The sequence below is a fragment of the Staurois parvus genome, unplaced genomic scaffold, assembly GCF_062004578.1.
Source record: "Staurois parvus isolate SC_StPar_1 unplaced genomic scaffold, SC_StPar_1.0 ptg000030l, whole genome shotgun sequence".
In the NCBI taxonomy this organism is placed as follows: domain Eukaryota; kingdom Metazoa; phylum Chordata; class Amphibia; order Anura; family Ranidae; genus Staurois; species Staurois parvus.
The window spans coordinates 5,414,290-5,437,932 of NW_028317826.1; the positions used below are offsets into that span (position 1 = coordinate 5,414,290).

At 43.3% G+C, this 23,643-nt stretch overlaps 1 protein-coding gene across 9 annotated transcripts in view; it reads left to right on the forward strand.

Annotated features, from left to right (window-relative positions):
* The window catches only part of ENPP2 (ectonucleotide pyrophosphatase/phosphodiesterase 2), a 156,950-nt gene that overhangs the window by 28,570 nt on the left and 104,737 nt on the right, over positions 1 to 23,643 (forward strand). For 4 of the 9 annotated variants that reach the window (XM_089659053.1, XM_089659057.1, XM_089659059.1 and 1 more), the window contains exons 1-2: positions 3,265 to 3,486; positions 4,025 to 4,130. In XM_089659053.1, coding sequence (XP_089515179.1) covers positions 3,454 to 3,486; positions 4,025 to 4,130 — 139 coding nt within the window. In that variant the 5' untranslated portion in view covers positions 3,265 to 3,453. Of the gene's footprint in view, positions 1 to 3,264; positions 3,487 to 4,024; positions 4,131 to 23,643 lie in introns of those variants that run through there. The other 5 variants (XM_089659055.1, XM_089659060.1, XM_089659062.1 and 2 more) reach the window with 3 other exon arrangements.

The following is a 23,643-nucleotide window of genomic DNA, read 5'->3' on the forward strand; positions in this document are numbered from 1 at the left end:
AGACTGACAACTCATGGGGCCCCTGTGTCCTTGCCCAAACTCAAAAAAGCCTATGAAAAAGGTACCAGGGGCATCTCATGGGGCCCTCTACTGACCCCGGGGCCTTTGGGCAGTGCCCGAGTTTCCAAATGGTCAGTCTGCCCCTGCTCAGCAGCTACAAATACTGTAGCTGCTGACTTGTAATATTAGAGCTCTTACCTGTCCAGGCATCCAGCGGTGTCCTCACCTCGAGCCGATTCTTCAATCGGCTGTCGGGTGCTGGCGCTGGTGACAGGGATTTTCCCCACTTCCCTGTCTGCTGTCTATGCATTTTAACTACTTCTTGACCACGCTATAGTCATATGACGGCCAGTTCTTGGAGGGTGTCCATGGATGTCCTGCCAGAACCACATTCCCTGCGTGCTACGTGCATGAGCTCTGATCCCTGTGTCCTTTGGACACAGATGATCACGTGTCCAGGTAGAGGGCCAATCAGAGCCGCATTTCACCATGTGATCGGCTGTGTCCAATCACAACTGATCACGGTGTAAATAGGAAATGCCAGTTATCAGCAGTGTGAGAGGAGAGATGGTAAGTGACATTTCTCAGAAGGGATATCTACACTGATCATCAGTGCCGGCTATCAGTACCCATCAATGCTGGCTATCAGTGCCGGCTGTCAGTACCCATCAATGCTGGCTATCAGTGCCAGCTGTCAGTACCCATCAATGCTGGCTATCAGTGCTGGCTGTCAGTACCCATCAATGCTGGCTATCAGTGCCAGCTGTCAGTACCCATCAATGCTGGCTATCAGTGCCAGCTGTCAGTACCCATCAATGCTGGCTATCAGTGCCAGCTGTCAGTACCCATCAATGCTGGCTATCAGTGCTGGCTGTCAGTACCCATCAATGCTGGCTATCAGTGCTGGCTGTCAGTACCCATCAATGCTGGCTATCAGTGCTGGCTGTCAGTACCCATCAATGCTGGCTATCAGTGTCGGCTGTCAGTACCCATCAGTGCTGACTATTAGTACCCATCAATGCTGGCTATCAGTGTCTCCTCAGTGCTGGCTATCAGTACCCATCGATGCTGGCTATCAGTGTCGGCTGTCAGTACCCATCAATGCTGACTATTAGTACCAATCAATGCTGGCTATCAGTGTCTCCTCAGTGCTGGCTATCAGTGCCGGCTGTCAGTACCCATCACTGCTGACTATTAGTACCCATCAATGCTGACTATTAGTACCCATCAATGCTGACTATTAGTACCCATCAATGCTAGCTATCAGTGTCTCCTCAGTGCTGGCTGTCAGTACCCATCAGTGCTGACTATTAGTACCCATCAATGCTGTCTGTCAGTGGCAATCAGTGCTGGCTGTCAGTGCCGCTTATCCATACCCATCAGTGCTGCATATTGGTGCAGCTTCATCAGTGCCCATCCGAGCAGCTTCATCAGTGCTTCCACATCAGTGCTGCCTCATCAGCACACATCAGTGAAAGAGAAAAATCACTTATATACAAAACCTTTTATTTTCAAAATTGTTGGTCTTTTTTTGTTCGTTTAGCAAAATATAAACCCCTCAGAGGTGATTAAATACCACCAAAAGAAAACTCTATTTGTCTAAAAAAAATGATAACAATTTTGTTTGGGTACAGTGTTGCATGACCGCACAATTGTCATTCAAAATGCGACAGCGCTGAAAGCTGAAAATTGGCCTGGGCAGGAAGGGGGTGAAAGTGCCCTGTAGGCAAGTGGTTCAGGTTAAGGGGGCAGTAAACATGCATCTCAATGGCCTGGTTTTATCCCCCCCCTCTGCCATCTAAATAAGCCATTAGTGTTTGGAGCTGCACTGCAACCTCATGGTGGTTCAGCCATTTTGTGGGGATAGTTTACACGTGTGGTAGATCACTCTTCAGAGGATGTTTGACAGGTTGTGAGGAGGCATTATGTGACCTCTTCACTCACCACTTGTTTTAACCCTTAAAAACCCATGGTGCAACTGCAGTGCAAAGTGGCCCATATTAGTTGAATGCATTGCACTCAGCAAGGGGTACTGATGTGTCCCGAGAGGCTGCAGAAAGAGAGAGGGGAGGGGGCCAAACTTTCATCCCCCCCCCCCAAAAAAAAAATTCCAAAAATCGCAGGGGAAGAGGAAGAAAAGTGAAACTTACCCTTTTGGGTACCGTTCTGCTTAAAGGTGGGCAGCACAGTGGCTTAGCACTTCTGCCTGGCAGCATTCGGATTGTCGGTTCAAATCCAAACCACGACACCACCTGCCTGGAGTTTGCATGTTCTCCCTGTGCCTGCGTGGGTTTCCTCCGGGTACTCCAGTTTCCTCGCACACTCAAAAGACATGCTGGTAGATTAATTGGATCCTGTCAAAATTGTCCCTAGTATGTGCATGTATGAATGTAAGTTAGGGACCTTAGATTGTACGCCCCTTGAGGGTTAGGGACTGATGTGAATGTACAATATATATGTAAAGCGCTGTGTAAACTGACGGCACTATATAAGTACCTGAAATAAAAAATAAATAAATAATAAATAAAGTGGGTTCTGGTCTATGTACTCTAGACTGATGTATGATGTTCATACACCCAGGAAAGACAGATATCTATGCAAAGTGCTGCGCAAATTGACGGTGCTATACAAGTACCTGAAATAAATAAATAAGGGAGATTGATTGGGGGGGGAGGGAGTGTGCATTAAAACCACGGTTCAGCCAGGGGCGGACTGACAACTCATGGGGCCCCTGGGCAATAGGGGATCAATAGGGCCCCCTGTGTCTTTGCCCTCAAAAAAGCCTGTGAAAAAGGTACCAGGGACATCTCATGGGGCCCCCTACTGACCCTGGGCCCTCGGGCAGTGCCCGAGTTTCCAAATGGTCAGTCCGCCCCTGGGCTGAGCCACATGTTTTTACCACCTCCCAACCGCAAGTGTAAATGAGGTGAGGACGCCTGTTAATGACTGCAGAGAGGCAGAAAGAGCTGCCACGCATCCGAATGCTCCCTTTCTGTATTATACGCTGTATATACTATCGCTGTGTTTTATCCTTCTTCTACATCCAGCAGATGAATTCACGTTCCCCTATTTTATATTACGCACATGTTTTTATAGCTGGCGGTGAAATGACCCCCCCTCACAGCTTGCCCCTACAAAGCACATTGACAGTCTGTGCTGGAGCATGTTAAAAGTAAAGGGTTATTGGCTAAGTGTGAGAGAAGTGTGTGTTCAGAGGGGGGAGTGCGGTGGTGGTGCTGCTGATTCTGTAGCCTCCTCCTGCACTCAGGGCTGGGATTTGTGAGTGAAACATGATGAAACCGTCCTCTGGACAAATGAAATGAGCCTGTCAACTTCTCCAGGTGGGATTACTTGGAGCTAATAGACTCGGCTCCCACAGCACTCCCAGCAGAAGATCTGAGAGCCAGGGAACAGGCGGCTGCCCAGCTAGGGGTGCGGTGGAGCCTCTGCACTATGATTCTGCACAGCGTCCTGCACTTATATCAGGTAGGAACAGGGGCTGGCACCTTTTTGGAACACGGCGTCAATTTGATTTCAATAGCGCACTTCTTCAATATTTTTATTTTATCTTTTTTTGTTTTAATATTTTTTTTTATATTTTTTTCATTGACTCACCCTAGGTTCACACCTAAGCATTTTCTGCAAACGTAATACAGTCCATTTAACAATTTCTGACGGGACATGTTCACACCTGTGCGTTTTTTTTTTTGTTTTTTTTTTTTTTTTGGAAAGGGTCAGGAACTTTTTTGAACACAAAACGTTGCATTTTTGGTTCTATAGACTTCAATGGGAATGCTGCAGAAAAGCATGTATTGCGTTTTTGCCTCGATTGTAATGCATTTTGTGTTTAAAATCTGCTTAGCAACAAGAAAAAAAAAAAGACGGAAAAAAAAAGCAAAACGCATCAAAAACGTAATGCAATGCAGCAACGCCTCAAACGCAACTTGCATAGATGTGAACCTAGGGTGAGAGGGGGACCTGTGTTTTAGTTCTCTGAAAGTGACCCGTTTTCTTTCTTCTACAGGTAACCTATTGTATCACCTTTCTATTTGGAATACAAGTTTGCTTTGGATTTACGGCAAATCGCTTGAAAAGGTCGGAATCCGAATGGGATGAAGGCATTGCATCCGGTAAGTCAATACCCAAACATGGGTTGATTTTTTTTTTTTTTTTTTTCCTTTTTGATTTTGACTAATATTGTTGATGTATTGTGTATATACTTTTTTTTTTTTTTTTTTTCCCCCTAATCACACGTGTGCATATTTTGGCAATTTTGACGTGTTTTTGTGCATTTTTGAAGCGTATTGCATGCTTTTTTAAGCATCAGCATTACTGATTTGGCCAATGGAAAGCAGGATCTTCTGGGATATCCTAGGTCAGCATTTCCCTGGTATATTGTAGAACAATTGGTTGAGTGTTTTTAGGTGTGTACATGGGGGTCAAAAAAATACAATTCATTCAAACCCCCCCCCCCCCCCCCGCAAAAAAAAAAAAAGTATGTCCTTTTTTGTAAAAGTGACGAAGTGCTCAGATGTGAATGGCACCATTGAGAATACAGGAATTCTTTATGTTGAGCGTTTGTGGGAGAAAATAATCAGGTGTGAATGAGCACTATTGAATATAATGAGATTTTTCATGTTGCACTTTCAGAAATGCTCAGGTGTGAATGGGGGCTGAGTGGTTCATTGTACAGTTGTTTTATGTAATTCACATCTAAAGCCACCAGTTGTGATCAGGAAATGGATTCACTCTTTTGTGTGTTTTTTTTTTTTCTTTTTGTTTGTTTTGTTTTTTTTTTCTCTAGTGCCTATTGTCCCTTGTTTCTTGGCTTTTGTTTTTTGTCTATTGTTGTTTTCACAGTCCATTGCTTCTCATAATTTCTGAGTGTTTTTTAATATTTAAGGATGTAAATCGGACTATATAAGAGAGCTCTCCAAATGTTAGTGTGATTAAGATAGGTGTACAGCCTTACATTTCATTTGCTAAAGCACTGTGTAGAATAAATCATTGATATTTTTGTTCCATTAGCAAATATCACTTTTTCTTCTTTTTGTCCTTTGTTGTATCTCAGTGCTGAGCAGCACATATATGTAGATAAGAAGTGGCTGCAAAGAAGCTGCAGGAGATCAGCACAGAGATGCAGCAAAGGTTGGGAATTTTTAGATTGGGGGGGAGATGGGAATACAATTGTTTAATGCGCAGTGCTTTTGCAAATGTAATCTAGTTATACATCTACAGCAGGAGTCTCCAAACTATAGCCTGTGAGCCACATCTGACCAGCTACAAGATTTTATCCGGCCCCCAGCTAGAGGGGTCAGTGGCACATCCTTAACATCAACTGACTGAGGATTTAGGGTAGCAGAGGTTGCCTATGGTCTCTGCTTCCCACCTATGTAAGAGGGGACTCTGCTGGGGTCCCTGATGTAAGAGGGGACTCTGCTGGGGTCCCTGATGTAAGAGGGGACTCTGCTGGGGTCCCTGATGTAAGAGGGGACTCTGCTGGGGTCCCTGATGTAAGAGGGGACTCTGCTGGGGTCCCTGATGTAAGAGGGGGCTCTGATATGACAGCCTGATGAAGAGCCTGATGTAAGAGGGGACTTTTCTGGGGACCATGATGAATGGTGACCCAGATGTAAGGGGGGCTCTGATGGGGACCCAGATGTAAGGGGGGGGCTCTGTTGGGGACCCTGATATGACAGCCCCTGATGGAGAGCCTGATGTAAGAGGGGACTTTTCTGGGGACCCTGATTTAAAGGATCCTCTGCTGGGGACCATGATGTATGGGGACCCTGATGTAGGGGGGCTCTGTTGGGGACCCTGATGTAGGGGGGCTCTGTTGGGGATCCAGATGTAAGGGGGGCTCTGATGGGGACCATGATGTATGGGGACCCTGATGTAAGAGGGGGCTTTACTGGGGACCTTGATGTAAGGAGGGCTTTGCTGGGGACCCTAATGTAAGACGGGGATCTGCTGGGGACCCTGATATGGGGGACTCTGCTGGGGACCCAGATGTAGGGGTGGGGCCCTGCTGGGGACCCAGATGTAGGGGTGGGGCCCTGCTGGGGACCCAGATGTAGGGGTGGGGACCTGCTGGGGACTGAGTTGTAGGGGGGGGCTCTGATAGGGACCAAGATGTAAGGGGGGGCTTTGATATGAAAACCTCTGATGGGGACCCTGGTGTAAGTGTCGGCTTGGATAGTGATTTTTTTTTTTTTTGCCCATAAATATTTGTAAAATAAATAAGGTGGCCCCCGTAATAAAGACTTGGAGACTACAGCGTCTGCAGATTCTGGTCAGACTTCCTAATCATGACAGATAAAACCTGTGATGAACTACAGCATAGTCCCATACAGTCTTGACTGCAGAGTGATGACAGCGCACAAGGACAGAGCGTTGTCACCCTACAGCAGGTGACTGAACAAAGACCTTAATGGCAGGTTCACTATATATATATATATATTAATATAACTTTTTTTTAATAAGCTTCAAAAATATGTTTATAATTTTTAAGGTATTAATATTTATGTTCATAAGAGAAGTGTGAAATATGACAGCTGAATTTTGTGTCAGTAATTTTGAATGCCACCCCAATGTGCTAAACCAGAGCACCCCCTATGCATGGTAATGCATTGCGACAACTTCCGTGCATTGTGATATACTGTGTTGCTGAAAAAATTGTGCAAGTCTGATTTTCAGTCTCTAGGCAACCCATTTAAATTATGGACCTGTTTTAACTGCGACGCGGTGGTTGTGAATAGGTCCTCAGTGACCCATCTCCACAATTCCACAGAAACTCCCTAATAAATAATCTCTTCTCTGCCATATAATAGAACTGGTAAAACAAAACAATCTCACATAAAGAGGATTGTTGGTATATTTATCCCCCTCTATAACCCTCTGCAGCCACACATGACTAATCTTCATGGGAACAGCCATTACTGATCTTCCAAAAATGTTACTACTACTATAGTGTACAATGCGGCTGCTGTGGTGTACAATACTACTATAGTTTACAATGCGGCTGCAGTGGTGTACAATACTACTACTGCTATAGTGTACAATGCAGCTGCAGTGGTGTACAATACTACTACTACTGCTATAGTGTACAATGCGGCTGCTGTGGTGTACAATACTACTACTGCTATAGTGTACGATGCGACTGCTATGGTGTACAATACTGCTAATACTGTACAATGATGCTTCTTCTTCTACTACTACTACTACTATAGTGTACAATGCGGCTGCTGTGGTGTACAATACTACTATAGTTTACAATGCGGCTGCTGTGGTGTACAATACTACTACTGCTATAGTGTACAATGCGGCTGCTGTGGTGTACAATACTACTACTATAGTGTACAATGCGGCTGCTGTGGTGTACAATACTACTACTACTATAGTGTGCAATGCGGCTGCTGTGGTGTACAATACTACTACTACTATAGTGTACAATGCGGCTGCTGTGGTGTAGAATACTACTACTATAGTGTACAATGATGCTTCTACTACTACTATAGTGTACAATGCTGCTGCTGTGGTGTACACTACTACTATGCCTACTACTATAGTGTACAGTGATAACTACTACTACTGTGTACAATGATACTTCTACTACCATGTACAATGTTGCTGCTGCTACTACTAATACAATACTTTACAATACTACTACCAGTACTACTATAGTGTACAATTCTGCTACTACTACTATAGTGGACAATGTTACTACTAGTGTACAGTGCAGATGCTGCTACTACAGTGCACAATGCTTTTACTGCTTTTTTTTAAGTCCGCAAACGTGCAACTATAACGAAAAAAACCCGTAAGTGTTCACAAAAAAAGTGCAAGTGCAAAACACCACACGAAAAAGTGCACTTAGGGGTGTGCTGTGTCCTACCCCTAAAGGGGCTTGGACTGCTTACCCTGATCCCCCGGGGCACGAAGCTCCTGACGGGGACAAGGCTCCCAATTGGTCCTCCTGGCCAAAAGGCCTGGTGGACCACCGTTCCCTATGCCCAGCCGAAGCCGGACATCCAGTACTAGGCAAGGGGACTCTCCCGAAGAAGAGTCCCCTAGGGATCAGGGGAGGAAGGAACCGTATGGCCACACATCCTCCCCCTAGACTTCAGGGTAGGCCCGAGGACCCACACCCTCCATCCGTGAAAAACACACACATAAGAGCAAAAAAGTGACAAACGTGGGAAGTGCATAATAAATAAAGAGAAGAAAAAATAAAAAAAGTGGTACCGTGCCGAATTGTGCACAGACTAGGCCCTGAGGCCCGTAGCAAAAATTGCCCTGGACTTAGCCAAAAGGCCTGGTCCTTAGGGCGCTGTGCAAAAAGATGTGTAAAAACAGTGGCCAAGTGTCATTTTCACACCGTGGGGTCCCACACCCAAGTGTTACTAGTGACACCCCTGAGCGCGTCTCCCCAGGGGGCACTGAGTTTGCGGACTTTTTGCGTCCCCAGCCCCTGGCCAGACCAAGGTAGCTTGCTCAAATCAGGAGGTACTGGGTCTTTCCAGCCTTCCCAGAGGAATTACTCCCGAGGCCCCAGAACGAATCATGGCGCTCCCCGGTTTCTGTCCCTCCGGTCCAGCCTTCCGGACCCCCATCATACCAGTGAGGGTACTATCCAACCAACCCCACAAAGACAGAGTGGTCGGGAGCACCCCCACTGGACACTGATAAGAACAGATACTACACTTGATCTTAGCCAAAAGGAATGCTTTTACTGCTACTATAGTGTACAATCCTACTACTATTATAGGAAAAGGTTTTAGTTTCAGATACAATATTAGGTTTTTATTGTGGTCTCTGCCCCTGTTAGGGAGATTCACCTTCTCTATTTGTCCTGTTCACCATTATCATGGAAAGTAAACAAAACCCGAAATTATGGGCTGTACCCAGAAGTGATGGGATACTAGTTCCGGTGACCTGCACTCAAGATGTAAAGTTGTAGAAAGCGGCACTGACGTTATCGTTAACACCACTCCTCTACACCATCAAGGATCACCTAATAAAAAAATGTGTTTCATTTCAGGTTCATTCATTAAGTCAGGCGTTCTTTTTGTTCATATTCGAATCTAATCTGAATATAGGGAATGAATCATTCTAACATAATGAATATTTGTTGTTGCAAATCTATTTGTAGTTTTGGAAATTATTTTGGAAGAATGGGATTCATTCCTTATGTTCCCAGTGCGACTTTGATGTTTTGGAACTTCGGGTTTGGCCAATCATAACAATACAGAGTGTGTTGCATTTTATTGAGCTTCCAAAATCCTCTGAAGTTGCAATAAATTTAATTAATGTTTTTGTTATTTGTTTCGGATGCATTGAAACTCTTTACTATTATGATATGGAGATTTAATTACATCCAAATCTCTGAATACAAATCAAAATTTGTACAAAATGTTCGTTAAAGAAACAAATTGCACATGTCTATCGCCTAATGCTAGAGAATATCCAGCTAGAAAGAGGACTCACACTTGACACATAACCATCCCAAAGACTTGTAGAAAAAAATAAAAAACATAGATATGGGGGTCCTTCAGGGGGTGGGAGTTGATTGGGGTGCAAGTCCCAGACTTAAATCACGGACTTGGAATTCTTCTGACTTTTCTCTGACTTTCGTTTGTCACATGCTGTATTGAATCAGACCAAGCCAGGCAGCTGTTCTTCTTAGTAGTGGTAGCCAGGGGCGGACTGACAACTCATGGGCAATAGGGGATCATGGGGCCCCTGTGTCCTTGCCCAAACTCAAAAAAGCCTATGAAAAAGGTACCAGGGGCATCTCATGGGGCCCCCTACTGACCCTGGGCCCTCGGGCGGTGCCCGAGTTTCTAAATGGTCAGTCTGCCCCTGGCGGCAGCCCCTATGACCCATATACTTTAAATTAGTGCCAACAGTCTAGTTTTAAGAGACAACCTTGATGTTGAACATTAGTACCTGGAATCAAACTTTAACAGTTGTTACCAGAACAGGAGGTAATGATAAACCTTCCAATGGGGACATCTATTCCAGTGAGAACTGAGATACCCATCCCTTTGGGAAATTTCCTTCTAGTTTTTTTTTTTTTTTTGGCTCTTGAATAAGAATTGAAGGGAAATCTCCCCAAATGTACACAGGCATTTAAAACCTGGTGAATTTTAACCCTTTCCAATTCTCTGCCCATTCCTGCCTCCCGTAGGCTACTACTGGCCCATCCCTGTGCTACCTGGCCAACCAATAATATGGTGAGGAAGAGGGCAGACAGAGCTAGTGGTGACCAAGAAGCTGGTTGCATTTGAGAGTGCCCTGGTTTTTAGGTTTATGCAAAAAATCAGACCCAGAGTGAACCTCAGGTTTTCTTTAAAGAGAAAGTTCACATTTTTCATGAAAAATTAAAAAGTAACTAACTCCAAATATTCTGGCAAGTCTTTTGGACCCTACACCACCAAACACAACCTCGAGGTGGGAACCCTTCAATAATGCTTACAATAGCAAGCACTGGCTTGCACTGGTCGTGACCATGTTGACCAATGAGAAGTGCATCTGAGGCGGCTTCTTCCAGTAAGATGTTTTACAAGAAAGAAGAGCTTTCCTTTGGTCAGCGTGGTCATGTTGACCAATGTGTGCTTGCCTTGGTGAGCATTATGAGAATTGTGATGGATACTCCCGCCAGGGCTGCATATTGCGGTGTATCAACCACAGCTGTTATGTTCAGCAGGGTCCAGAGGGGTGGTCAAGATATTTGGAGTTTGTTCAGTTATTCAGAAGGTAAACTTACCTATTAATCTAGACAATCCAAAGGAAATGCAGCTCACTTGCTTTAACATAGATATCTTTCTTTCCTGGGTGTATGAACATCATACATCAGTCTAGAGTACATAGACCAGAACCCACTTTATTTATTATTATTTTTTTATTTCAGGTACTTGTATAGCGCCGTCCGTTTACGCAGCGCTTTACATATATATTGTACATTCACATCAGTCCCTAACCCTCAAGGGGAGTACAATCTAAGGTCCCTAACTTACATTCATGCACATACTAGGTCCAATATAGACAGGAGCCAATTAACCTAACAGCATGTCTTTGGAGTGTAGGAGGAAACCAGTGTACCCGGAGGAAACCCACGCAGGCACAGAGAGAACATGTAAACTCCAGGCAGGTGAAGCCATGGTTGGGATGCGAACCAACGACCCTAGTACTGTCAGGCAGAAGTACTAACCATTTAGCCACTGTGCTGCCATAGTGCTGATTGGCCCTGTGCTGCCACTTTTTTCTAGCTGATACCCCCACAGATTTCTTTCCAATTGTCCTTTTTCCTTCCCTAATACCATGATTGTATTGAGTTCTTTGGTGCCCTTCAAACCTTAGAACTCTATTTCTGTGGCTTCAAGCCTGAAATGGATATCTAACATTTTTTCCCCCTAAAATATACTTTTGACTGAGTGACTAAGACTGATGTTAATTTTATTAGTCATTGGCTAATGTCTATTATGCGTTGTAAGGAGAATAAAAAAAATCCCCTCGGGACAAGGAGCAATGCTTGTGGGAGGGTGAAAGGATGAACTGTTGACATCAGCGGTAACCCAAATTCTCATGCCAGGGTTGTGTTTACCTTTCCTTACTCTACGTGCCTGGAGATCTACACGGCCCCTGTCTTGCTGTATCACACTATGTTCTAAATGGCTCATTAAGTCAAGTTCACACACAGATACCCGAGGTGAAGGCGAGTGGATTGACTGACTGTTTTTATTGAGCTTCTTTTATATGTTCCCATGAAGTGTGGTTAAAGCTGAACTTCAGACAAATTGCTATATATACACAGATAGAATACATATAATGGAGCTGTTTAATCTGTCAAAAGATTTTAACCTTTATCCATCCAGTTCTGAGATTTACACACCTGTGAAACAAAGCACAGCCCCCTTTGACAGGACACCTGAATGTTCTCTGCTGCAGCTCAGGAAAACTTACAGGTCTTGCTCCTCCTCCAGCATATGACTGTACAGTGAAAGAGAAGCGGCACACTGATGAGTTGAGGTCATGTCTCTCCTTCTGCCAGTGACTGGACAGTGAAAGAAGAAGCAGCAGCATACTAATGAGCTCAGGTCTCGTCCTTCCTCCAGCCAGTTACTGGAGACTGGACAGTGAAAGGAGAAGCAATATGCTGACAAGCTCAGACCTTGTTCCTCCTCCAACCTATTACTGGATTGTGAAATGAGAAGCCACACACTGAGCTCAGGTCTTGTCCCTTCTTCAGCTGTTGACTAGACAGTGAAAGGAAAAGCAGCACACTGATGAGCTCAGGTTTTGTCCTTTCTTGAGCCAGTAACTGGGCAGAGAAAGGAGAAGCATCTCACTGATGAGCTCAGGTCTTGTCCCACCTCCAACTCAGTGATTGGATAGTTAAATGAGAAGTAGCACATTGAGTTAATCACTATCACTTTTGTTCTCTCCTTCAACATGCTTCATTTTTTCACATGGACACTGTGGCACAACTAACTGCCTCCTTGTGCTGCATCTCCCTCTCCTAGCCTGAGCTCTGCTGTACAAAGTCTACTACCAGGTTAAATTCAGGTACTGACACTGCCTGCGTTTGCTGCTGTCATCTACATATTCTTCTTCTTGGGAAAGTGCATTTATACTCTCTCACCTATGTTGGTCAATAGAGCTGTTTGTGCTTTGAACGTTGAAAACTAAATGTAAGGCAGCTGAACCTGGAATATAAACTGTAAGAGTTGGAAATGTTGCCTATATAAAATGCCTGATTCTGGTGTTGGGCTGATAGTACTAGGACTGTGCCAATGGCATGGGGAGCCACCCAATGGGTACTTCAGGATCAAAGACCACATAACCAATGGCCTGATACCAGCTTGATCCCAAAATGATCTGATGCTTTAGTAGCAATTTTTTTCTCTATCCCTCTTTATTTTTTACTACAGCTTGTGGTTAAATTATTTAAATGGTAATGCACTTTTGGCTATAGGTCCACTTTAATGGGGCTGAAAAGCAAGGTTTGTAAAAGGATATGTAGCTTGTTTTGATTGAGCTTGCCTTTTAATGGTCAGCTTGGTTGTTTGCTCAGAATATTTCATGTCCTTTTATAAATTAGATAATTGTCAGTAGCAGACATGGAGCTTGTTTAATAGAGGGAGGTTAAGCAAATGTTCCATACCTTGTAGGTTTTGAGGTTTCCTATTCCAGTCATAAACATTACTGACAATGATGGCCCCAGGAGGACTGCAGCGGTTAGTTCTGGTGTCTGAAAATCAAAGGCAGACTATGAGGAGTTCAGTTGGTAGTTTCTAAACGCTTGTATTTATAAGGATAACACTTTACGAAACGTTTTACAAGGCGCTATTAACTACAAGTCTGCAGTATAAAAATATCAGACGATTTACGCTTTTTTTTTTTTTTTTAATCTGGAACTATGCCTTTAGCATAGCATAATGAGAATGTTTGTTTATATATAAAACAAAAGGAATAGATCTTGAAGATTTCCGGTATATGTCCATTCACACCATTTGCATTGGGATGAACTGGGCAACGCAGTCCCAACACAAAGACAGACAAGTCAATTTTCTATGTTTCCTATGATGTCATTTTGTCCCACTGCATTGTGGTCACATGCGCTGGGGGAAAAAAAAGTACCGCATCCCAACACCACTGTGTGAACAGAACTTGTCACTTGTGATATTTAAACAAAATTTGAACAAAAAAAGGAAAACAATGTGCTGGGATCAGTGCTTCGGTATGTGTCCTCCAAGAGCACACCAACAGCCATGCATTCAGCACATGAATGGACCCTTGGTTAATGAAGTAACGGTGCATGCACTTCAATCATCCAATTATGTGAGAGCAAATCCTTTTTTTTTAATTTCCCTAGCGCATGATTGGATATTTAACCACTTGACCTCTGGAATATTTTACTCCTTTCATGACCAGGGCATTTTTTGCTATTCAGCACTGTGCTAATTTAACTGGCAATTGCGCAGTCATGCAACACTGTACGCAAATGAAATTTACATAATTCATTATTTTTCACAAAAATAGAGCTTGTGTGTGTGTGTGTGTGTGTGTGTTTTATAAACAAAAAAAGATAAAAAAGTTTTTTTATTATAAAACATATCCAATGAAAAAAAAAATCGGATTTCTTCATCTATTTAGGCCAAACTGTCTTCTGCTACTTGTCGTGTGTGGTTTTTTTTTTTTTTTTTTTTTTTTTTTTTTTTTTTAGAAAAAGCCCTATAAATGTATAATAATTTGGTTTGTGTGAAATTTATAGCGTCTACAAACTATGGTGTGTGCATATATACTGTAATTTACGCAGCTATAGACACTATACTATAATGGCGGGGTTACGCGACTTATAGGGTGGCAGGATATCTGGTGCTAACAGACACTGACTGGATGGGTCACTGAGACTGATGTAGCTAGTAGCATTAGTACAGTGATCATGCTGTACTCTGTACTAATGACACTGGCTAGGAAGGAACATCAAGGGGTCATTGGCTGAAATCTCCTGCCACACTTGTGCTGTGTCCAATCACAGCATGGGTCGCAGGATATTTTCTGTGAGCGGTCCCCAGGAGGCTAAAATACAGCTTCACCTTGTTTACATGTTCACATTCACTTTGCTAAGTGAACACCCCAACACCTTTTTTAGTAAAGCATTCCCTACCCCCTTAAAACTGAAATGCTGTTATGTAATACCACATGAAGGTCATAAAGGGACTTTGATGACTGGCGATAAAACTGACATACTTTGCAAGTGGTGCTATATTGTAAATCAGGGGTCTACAAACTTTCTAAGCAAAGGGCCAGTTTACTGTCTTTCAGGCTTTGGGGGGGCTGGACTGTGGCCAGTGGGAGTAGAAAATACTCTGGCATCAGTGGGCATAAACAATGCCCCATTATTGGCTTGAGGGAATAAGACCCCATTGTTTGCATCAATGGGAAGAATGGTGTCCCACCATTGGTGTCAGTTGGTGCATTAGTGCCCTAAGAGCCAGATAAAGGTAGGCAAACGGCTACATTTGGCCCATGAGCCACAGTTTGGAGACCATTGCTGTATATCCTTCAATATCAACGCACTGTATGTTTTATTACTGTATTATTAACGCGTTTCACATGATCTCGTGCTTATGATTAAGCACGAGATTGTGTGAAACGTGTAAACAAGTCCTGTATTCATGTCCTGGTGTTTTGTGTGTCCTATGGATCAATAAATATACACTATATTCATCCATCCTCCGAAGTGCGGCTGACCCTTCTTCCTGTCACATCGTAACATTGTCAGAACCAGTATGCGGGCAGCCAGGCAGAAGCCTAATCGCACGGAGCTGCTCCGGTAGACCCAGCCTCTATGGGGAGAACTTCCATTATTGCTACTTGAATACTCCAGTTTCATTGGGGTGGCTCTTTTGTTCTTGGAACCCTCCAGCTGTTTACCTGTGTTACCAGAGCTAGCCTGGGCTGCACTGTGAGAGATACTGTTTATGTGGATAATCATAAGTAGCTGTTTGTGCTCTGAACTGTTTTATATTAGTAGTCTCAGCTAGACTCTGTTATAGAGACTATGCTATGCAGCCACAAGCTAGCCTGACTGAGCCATAGAGATATAGCTGTAAGAGTCCATGTTTGTGCAGCTTTCATAATCTGTTTTGTGTTCATTCTGTAGTGCATGTGTAGGACTACCTCCTTAGGAGCTTTGGGTCCCAGTATGATTCTGCACAGCCAGACAACACGCATTCCTTCCATACTTGCACACTGGAGACAGTAAACAGTCCTTGAGCTTTGTTTTACGTTTTATTAAGGGGTATTAAACTTGGATGGGGTTGAGGGGTGTATGGGGAATCCCAAGGAACCTAGAAACGTGAGGACAAACTCCTTAGCAATGATGTACAGATGTGGAGAAAAAGAATGAAAAGCTCCCCAGCCTTCCTGGTGTACCACCTCTGACCCCAGATGAATCCTCCTCTTTACCCAGCTGCCTGATTTGTATTCCCTAGGCAAGGGGACCCATAAACTGCCACTGTAGTAAAGCAGCTCCAGATGAGGAGCTAGTTGGGTTTGTCACCTTACTGCCTTCTCTCCCTTATCTGGCCCAGGGGGTGCAGGATTACTCAGTCCTCTCCTGTAAGCTTGTGAGTTGGTGGCTGCCTTTAGGCCTTACAGTGAGCTGGCTCCTTCCCCAATTCCCAGGCTTTCCTCTTTCAGGTGACATATGATGCCGAGAGATCCTCCTTCACAGCTCCTGCCTGCAGGTAGGCCCCTCCTTGGGCCCCCTCCCAGGCTCCACACTCCAGCCTCCTCACACCATCTTCCACCTGACACTGATAACTTCCTGATCAGGCTGTCCCATACTTAAGGCTGCCCTTACCCTATGCCAAGCCTCCTGCTTGGGGATTGGTCAGAGTCCCCTGAGTATGCAGATCAGCCCCTCCTCACCCCCACCCACTGCCTTCTAGAAACTTCTCAAGCTGCTAGAGCAGGGGCTGGTATCGGGGTACTGACCTGCAGAGCATAAGGGGAAACTTCTCCCTGTACTGTCGCTCAGAGGGAGAGGGGGTGGCGGGCATTGCTGCAGCTATGGGAACATGTTACATGTTCCACCCTAAAAACAGGTTAACTCATCCTTTAAACTGCTTTATGAATGTAGCCTTATTTTTACACCCTCTGTAAGCTACTAGTGAGTTGTGGCCCCACCTGGGTGGTAAACAAAAATCCATATACAGTGTGATGGCTCTAAGCCCGATCATATGTCCACTGATCACTTAGCTCCTGGTCTGATTGGTGTGGAGAGCAGTAACTGTCAGTCACCACTCCCCACTCTGCTTCTCCAGTGCTCGCTGGATCAACTGGCTGGGGAGGGGGCGGGTGCAGCTTGCTCTTAACCATGCACTAAGAGGTAAAACCAGCTGTTAATCAGGCAGCTGAATGGATTCTGATATTTATAGGATCCTTCCAGATCCTGCAACAGCTCTGCCACATAAGCTAATAGCAGGCAAAAGCTCGCTATCAGCTGACTATGGGTCACAGGAGAACAAAAGCAAGTGCACTCCTGAGACTCACAGGAGTGCAGCCTTCACTTTACCTGTCAGAACAAGACATAATCTCTAAAGTGCCAGTGCCTCCTCTCATTTAGGTCAAACGCAGTCCCAACATTGTATATCCATTATTTCTAGCCTATTCCAATTAATCTTAACAATCTTGAAGTTTTTGTGAACTTACTTTAGATCTTACTGAAGATCTCCACACATTTTACTTCCTTTAATTCTATGACACGTAGTCGCTATGCTCTGTGCATAGGCACCGCTGTGTCACACATTTCACAGAGCCTGCCTTCTGAACTACAGAGCTGCCAAGAGGAGGAGTTTCAGGAGGTGGAGTCAGGCAGCAAGGTACCATGGGACATGTTGTCCTTAGAAATGAGAAGCTGCATTGCATGCATTGAATCCAGGAAGTTGTGGAAAGACGGCCAACAGACAGACAGAACTCACAATGTGAAAAGAGATTTTTCAACTACGCTTGTATTGGATTGTCAAATATAATTATTTTGTTTGTATTTTTATTACAATGCTGATTATAGCAAATTAAATTTGTATGTTGTGACCATATAATGCCTTTAAAGTGGAACTATTGGCAAGTTATAGCCCCTGTCAGCTTATTTTTTTACCATCTGTGCCCCATTGGGGAGATTTACCTTCACTTCCTGTCCCATAACAATAACAAATTAAAGGAATTCCTTGGGGACCCCCAGGTCACCAGAACTAGTGTCCGCATTGGAAAATTTCCCCTCTATTACTTTTCTGGAGGCAACCTAAAATTTGAGATTTTCTTTTACTTTAACTTGTGTTGATAAGGACAAATAAAGAAGGTGAATCCCCCTACCGGAGGAACAGGCTGCAATATAAACCTACCAGGGATTCTAATCCTTCTTCACTCTATCCAAAACAAAAAAAAGGTTTGCCTTTAGCTAACTTACAATTTGTGTTGTGTGAATAACGATCCATTCTCCTCTACATCTCTGTCCATGTGTTTATCTAGCAATCCTTTGCAATATGCAGGTCATACTTGATGACCTCATCACAATATGTAGTGGGCACAGCAGCCACATTTGAAAATGGAAAAACAAATTAGCAGAACAGTTATTACATCACTATATACATAAAACCAAAGGTGTCTGGATCTGAATGCTCGTTGGGGTCTGTTGACAGGATCTTTTAATTGTGGTAATGGCACTTATTAAGTCAGGGAAAGAGGATGTGAAGGCTGCTTTAGTTTAGAAAACACAACCTGAAAGAAACCCAATGTCCACAGATGTTACAGTAGTTGAATTTCTATCACATATTCATTACTTTTGGTGGTCCTCCATCATTATAGGACACAACCTTGAGTAGAGTACCTGCACACATCAACTCATGTAAGATGCAGTTGTGTATTATAGCCCTCCAGAGACCTACCTTTTTATGTCTTGCCTACTGTACATAACTATACAAAATGCACAAATTCTATCTATCCAAGTTCTTTCAAGTGGCAAAAATATCATGCTAGGACCAAAGTCCCATGTGGTTCTGATTAGAAGTGGCTGACTGTGACCCTTTTAGTAGTTTCCAATCTCCATTTAGATACTTCCAAAGGATAAAAACCATTTATGCAATCCAATCACTTATCAGTCCTTAGTACAGGAGTCTCCAAATTTTCTAAAAGGCCCAGTTTACTGTTCTTCAGACTTTAAAAGGGCTGGACTGTGGCCAGAGGGAGTCAGTGGCAGTAATCAGTGCCTCAGGCTTGATGGTCACTGGGATTAAAAAAATTGCAATAGTGCCCCATCATTGGTATTAGAGGGGAAGAATAGTGCCCCATCATTGGTATTAGAGGGCAGGAATAGTGCCCCGTCATTGGTATTAGAGGGCAGGAATAGTGCCCGTCTTTGGTATTAGAGGGCAGGAATAGTGCCCCATCATTGGTATTAGAGGGAGGAATAGTGCCCCACTATATCAGTGGGAGGAATAGTGTTCCATTGCTGGTGTCAGTGGGAGGAATAGTGCCTCAATGTTAGTATCAGTGGGAGTAATATTGCCCCATCGTTTGTCTTTGATAGGAATGGTGTCATCTTGTTGGTGTCGGTGGGAGAAAGTGTGCCCCGAAGGCTAGATAAAGATATGTAAAGGCCATCAGTTTCAGACCACTGCCTTTAGAGGTTTGAGATGACATGAAATACTCTGATGGCTTGCTTTCTTCCACATGTCCCTCCTGTTTTCTCCAAAATCCAGCTTTTCCCCCATATCTTACCACCCAGGTGCTCTTTAAACATTAGTCGTGCTTAGGTCTTTTCCATCTCCATACCCTTTTTACATCTGATGGCCCTAAAACCTTCCAAAGCCTTAGGTTCATACATTACCACAGACTAAAATCTTAAGCCTTCTCTTCCTAGGTCTATTTTGTATGCCATTGAGGAATGTTCTTTTACTCTTATGATCAGTGTATTCTGACAGCAGAGAGTCCACGCTGCTGAGATGTTTTAGCGGGGAGGATTCCTCCTTCCACCTTGATTTTATGGATGGAGGAGTCCATTCATGAAAAAAGTAATCTATGGCCACCCTCAGCCATTCTCATGCAACCCCACCCATCTATCGGCATAAATGGGAACTAGACCTAGTCTCCTCACTGGCAGAAAAAGACTGGAAGCAAATTTTGGTACTGGATCCAATGAGCACACCGCACATATTTAGCTACAGAAGCCAGAGAATTGTGGGTGGAATCTCTTGACCCCATGATGTAGTACATAGCTACTGGGTATTTCAGATTTCCTGCTAGATTCTTATTGCTTAATATATAACAAGAGTTGGGTATACTTCCAGTCAGTCCTATGTGCTTCTAACCAAGGTAATAACTGGACTTGTCTTCTCTTGGATTGGAGATCCTTGGGTTAGGAGCAGGAGGCCTATGATCTGGGATAGAGTGAAGGCTGTCCAAGTGAACTGGTCCGGTGAATTCCTTTTTAATACAGACCTTTCAACACTACCCATTTTTATAGGGCATAGAATACTCTGCTTCTGAAAGTCTTTGTCCTTTTTAGTCACAGGTGATTGTGATTCTAAAAACAGACCAGACAATGGACTGAGGAAAGGACTACACCCCCTGGGCCAGACAAGGGGAGAGGGCATTCTGGTGGGTAACCTGACTAGCTCTTCACCCGGGACTGTTACCTTTAAAGTGGCAGCTTTTGATCCCCTTGTCCAGGGATTTTCTCCAGGATGCTGGATGGGAAAAGGATTCATCTGGGGTCTGGGGTGGTACACCAGGAGAGGCTGGAGAGCTCTCCTAGAAGAGTTTTGCTGTAAAAAGACTTGTAAATAGTTGCTAAGAAGTTGTCCTCAGTTGCAGTTTTGTTGGGCATCCCACACATCCCCTACCCAATCCAAGTTCGATACCACTAATAAAACTTAAAAAAAAAAAGTTCGATGACTGTTTTCTGTTTCCAGAATGAAAGTCTGTGAAAAATGCATGTTGCCTGGATGTGAAGGCCTATAGGGGGACCCAAAAGTCTGTGAAAGGGGAAAAGGGGGTAGTGCTACATGAGATTTTAGTGGCTGGGTTTAAAGATACTTTGATTCTGACAATCTTTGATCACTACGTATGATAGAGCTTAGTTTACACACAACATTTGTCACACAAATACAGCATGTTTTTGATGTTACTGTGATTATTTTAAAGAATATGTAACTCGCATTTCTGTTTGGTGCACCATCCAGCTCCATCCATTTACAGCAGCTGTACTTTCTGCCTGCATAGAAATGCCGGAATCTCATGCACAGGGACTAAACTCCCATCGTGCATGAAACCTAAAGAGGAACTTATTTCCAAAACCCTTTCCCCTTTGTAATGTGTGTTGTTTTTTTTTTTTTTTTTTTTTTTTCTTTTTAATACCTTTTTTATATGTTTTTTTAGGTTATCGTTAAAATATATGCTCCCCACCAAATCCAGTATTGTCCTACTGCAGTCTGCCATGCTGCCATCTTCTTGCTTGCACCCTGATGTGCATGTACCATGGTATCATCGGGGTGGGCTACATGAACCAGGAAGAGTCAGCTGGTCCCCTCATCCACCACAGAGTACTCCAATGCCTCCTGAGATGTGTGTGGGTGGGGCAGAGGGGAAGAGTGCAATGATGTTAGAAGGGTGGGGAGGGTGAAGACCTCCTTTTTAAGCTACAGTGGATATAAAAAGTCTACACACACCTGTTTAAAATGTCAGGTTTCTGTGATGCAAAAAAATGAGACAAAGATAAATCCTTTCAGAACGTTTTTCATCTTTTTAAAGTGACCTATAAAATGTGCAACTCAGTTGAACAACAAACTGAAATCTTTTAGGGGCGAAGTAAACATAAAAAACTAAAATAATGTGGTTGCGTAAGTGTGCATACCCTCTGGGGATGTAGCGGTGTTAAGAATTAAGCAATCACATTCAAAATCATGTTAAATAGGAGTCAGTACACACCTGCCATCATTTTAAAGTGCCTCTGATTAACCCCAAATAAAGTTCAGCTGTTCTAGTAGGTGTTTCCTGACATTTTCTTAGTCGCATCCTACAGCAAAAGCCATGGTCCACAGAAAACTTTCAAAGCATCAGAGGGATCTCATTGTTAAAAGGTATCAGTCAGGAGAAGGGTACAAAAGAATTGCCAAGGCATTAGATATACCATGGAACACAGTGAAAACAGTCCTCATCAAGTGGAGAAAATATGGCAAAACAGTGACCTTACCAAGAACTGGATGTCCTTCCAAAATTGATGAAAAGACGAGAAGAAAACTGGTCTGGGAGACTGCCAAGAGACCTACAACAACATTAATGGAGCTGCTGGAATATCTGGCAAGTACTAGCTTCGTGGTCCATGTGACAACAATCTTCCGTATTCTCCATATTCTTCATATGTCTGGGCTATGGGGTAGAGTGGCCTTTTCTTATGAAGAAAAACATTCAAGCCCAGCAAAACGTTGCAAAAACAAATCTGAAGTCTCCCAAAAGCATGTGGGAAAATGTGTTCTGGTGTGATGAAACCAAGGTTGAACCTTTTGGCCATAATTCCAAAAGAACACCATGCCCACAGTGAAGGATGCTGGTGGTAGCTTGGGGGCTGTTTTTCTTCAGCTGGAACTGGGGCCTTAGTCAAGAGAGAGGGATTTATGAACAGTTCCAAATACCAGTCAATATTGGCACAAAACCTTCAAACGTCTGCTAGAAAGCTGAACATGAAGAGGAACTTCATCTTTCAGCATGACAACGACCCAAAGCACACATCCAAATCGACAAAGGAATGGCTTCACCAGAAGAAGATTCAAGTTTTGGAATGGCCCAGCCAGAGCCCAGAGCTGAATCCGATCAAAAATCTGAGGCGTGATCTGAAGAGGGCTGTGCACAGGAGATGCTTTTGCAATCTGCCAGATTTGGAGTGTTTTTGCAAAGAAGAGTGGGCAAATATTGCCAAGTCAAGATGTGCCATGCTGATAGACTCATACCCAAAAAAACTGAGTGCTGAAATCACATCAAAAGGTGCTTAAAAAAAGTATTAGTTTTAAGGGTGTGCACACTTATGCAACTATATTTTTTAATTTTTACTTCCCTCCACTTAAAATATTTCAGTTTATTTTTCAACTGAGTTGTACAGTTTTTAAATTATAGATTACATTAAAGGTGGAAAAAGTTCTGAAATTATTTATTTTTGTCTAATTTTTTACATCACAGAAACCTGACATTTTTAATCGGGGTGTGTAGACTTTTTATGTCCACTGAATGTTCACACATCTGTGTTTTCCATTTAGTATGTTTTGAGTGTGGTGCACTTTAGATTCCTAAACTCACATCCTATGATAACTAGGCGGACATTGGGCCTTCGATGTGTACACACTGATCTGTCCTTGTGTACAGATATCCCCGTCACCAGATCCTTAAAGAGGAACTTAAATATGGTAGCTGCTGAGTCTTTAAAAATCCCTACTTACCAGACCATGAAGTCCAGCACTGTCTGGGATTTTTGGAAAAGGTGCAGGAACCATTTCTCTGTGTTTTCTGTAAGTACAACAGCCTATTGAAATGAATGGGCTGCTGTGCCCATGCAAACGCAGCTGGTGGAAAACCAGCATAATGTGAACCTAGCCTTATACAATAAACCATTGTATGGGAAGAAAGAGGCAGTTTCTGGATATTTCTTTTTTTTTTCTTTCTGGTTATTGTGATATAGTTTCTTTTTCATGGGTTCATGGAGTCCAGAAGTCATGTTATTTACTTTTTAGTTGACCCAATTATGGAAAGTTTTTTTTTTTTTTTTTTTTTCTTTTTTCTTTCAGTTTTGAACATTGGTCTGGGAACAATTTTTTGTTACAATGTAGTAACCCCTAGTAAATTGTGCATTTTTACCACATTACCCCAATGCACATTAATGCACAACCATCCATTTTGGTGCATCATTTTGGGGCAGCCCAGTAATTTCAACGGACTTCCCAACATGTAACAATCAAATAATAATATTTTTTTTGTTTTTGGTGCAAGTTTAGAATAAGTGCATTGGCTGGTGTGTCTTTGCGGTGTCATTAAGAATAAATAGCACTATAGCAATACCTGTATGCCTATGCATTGTATGTTCCTATA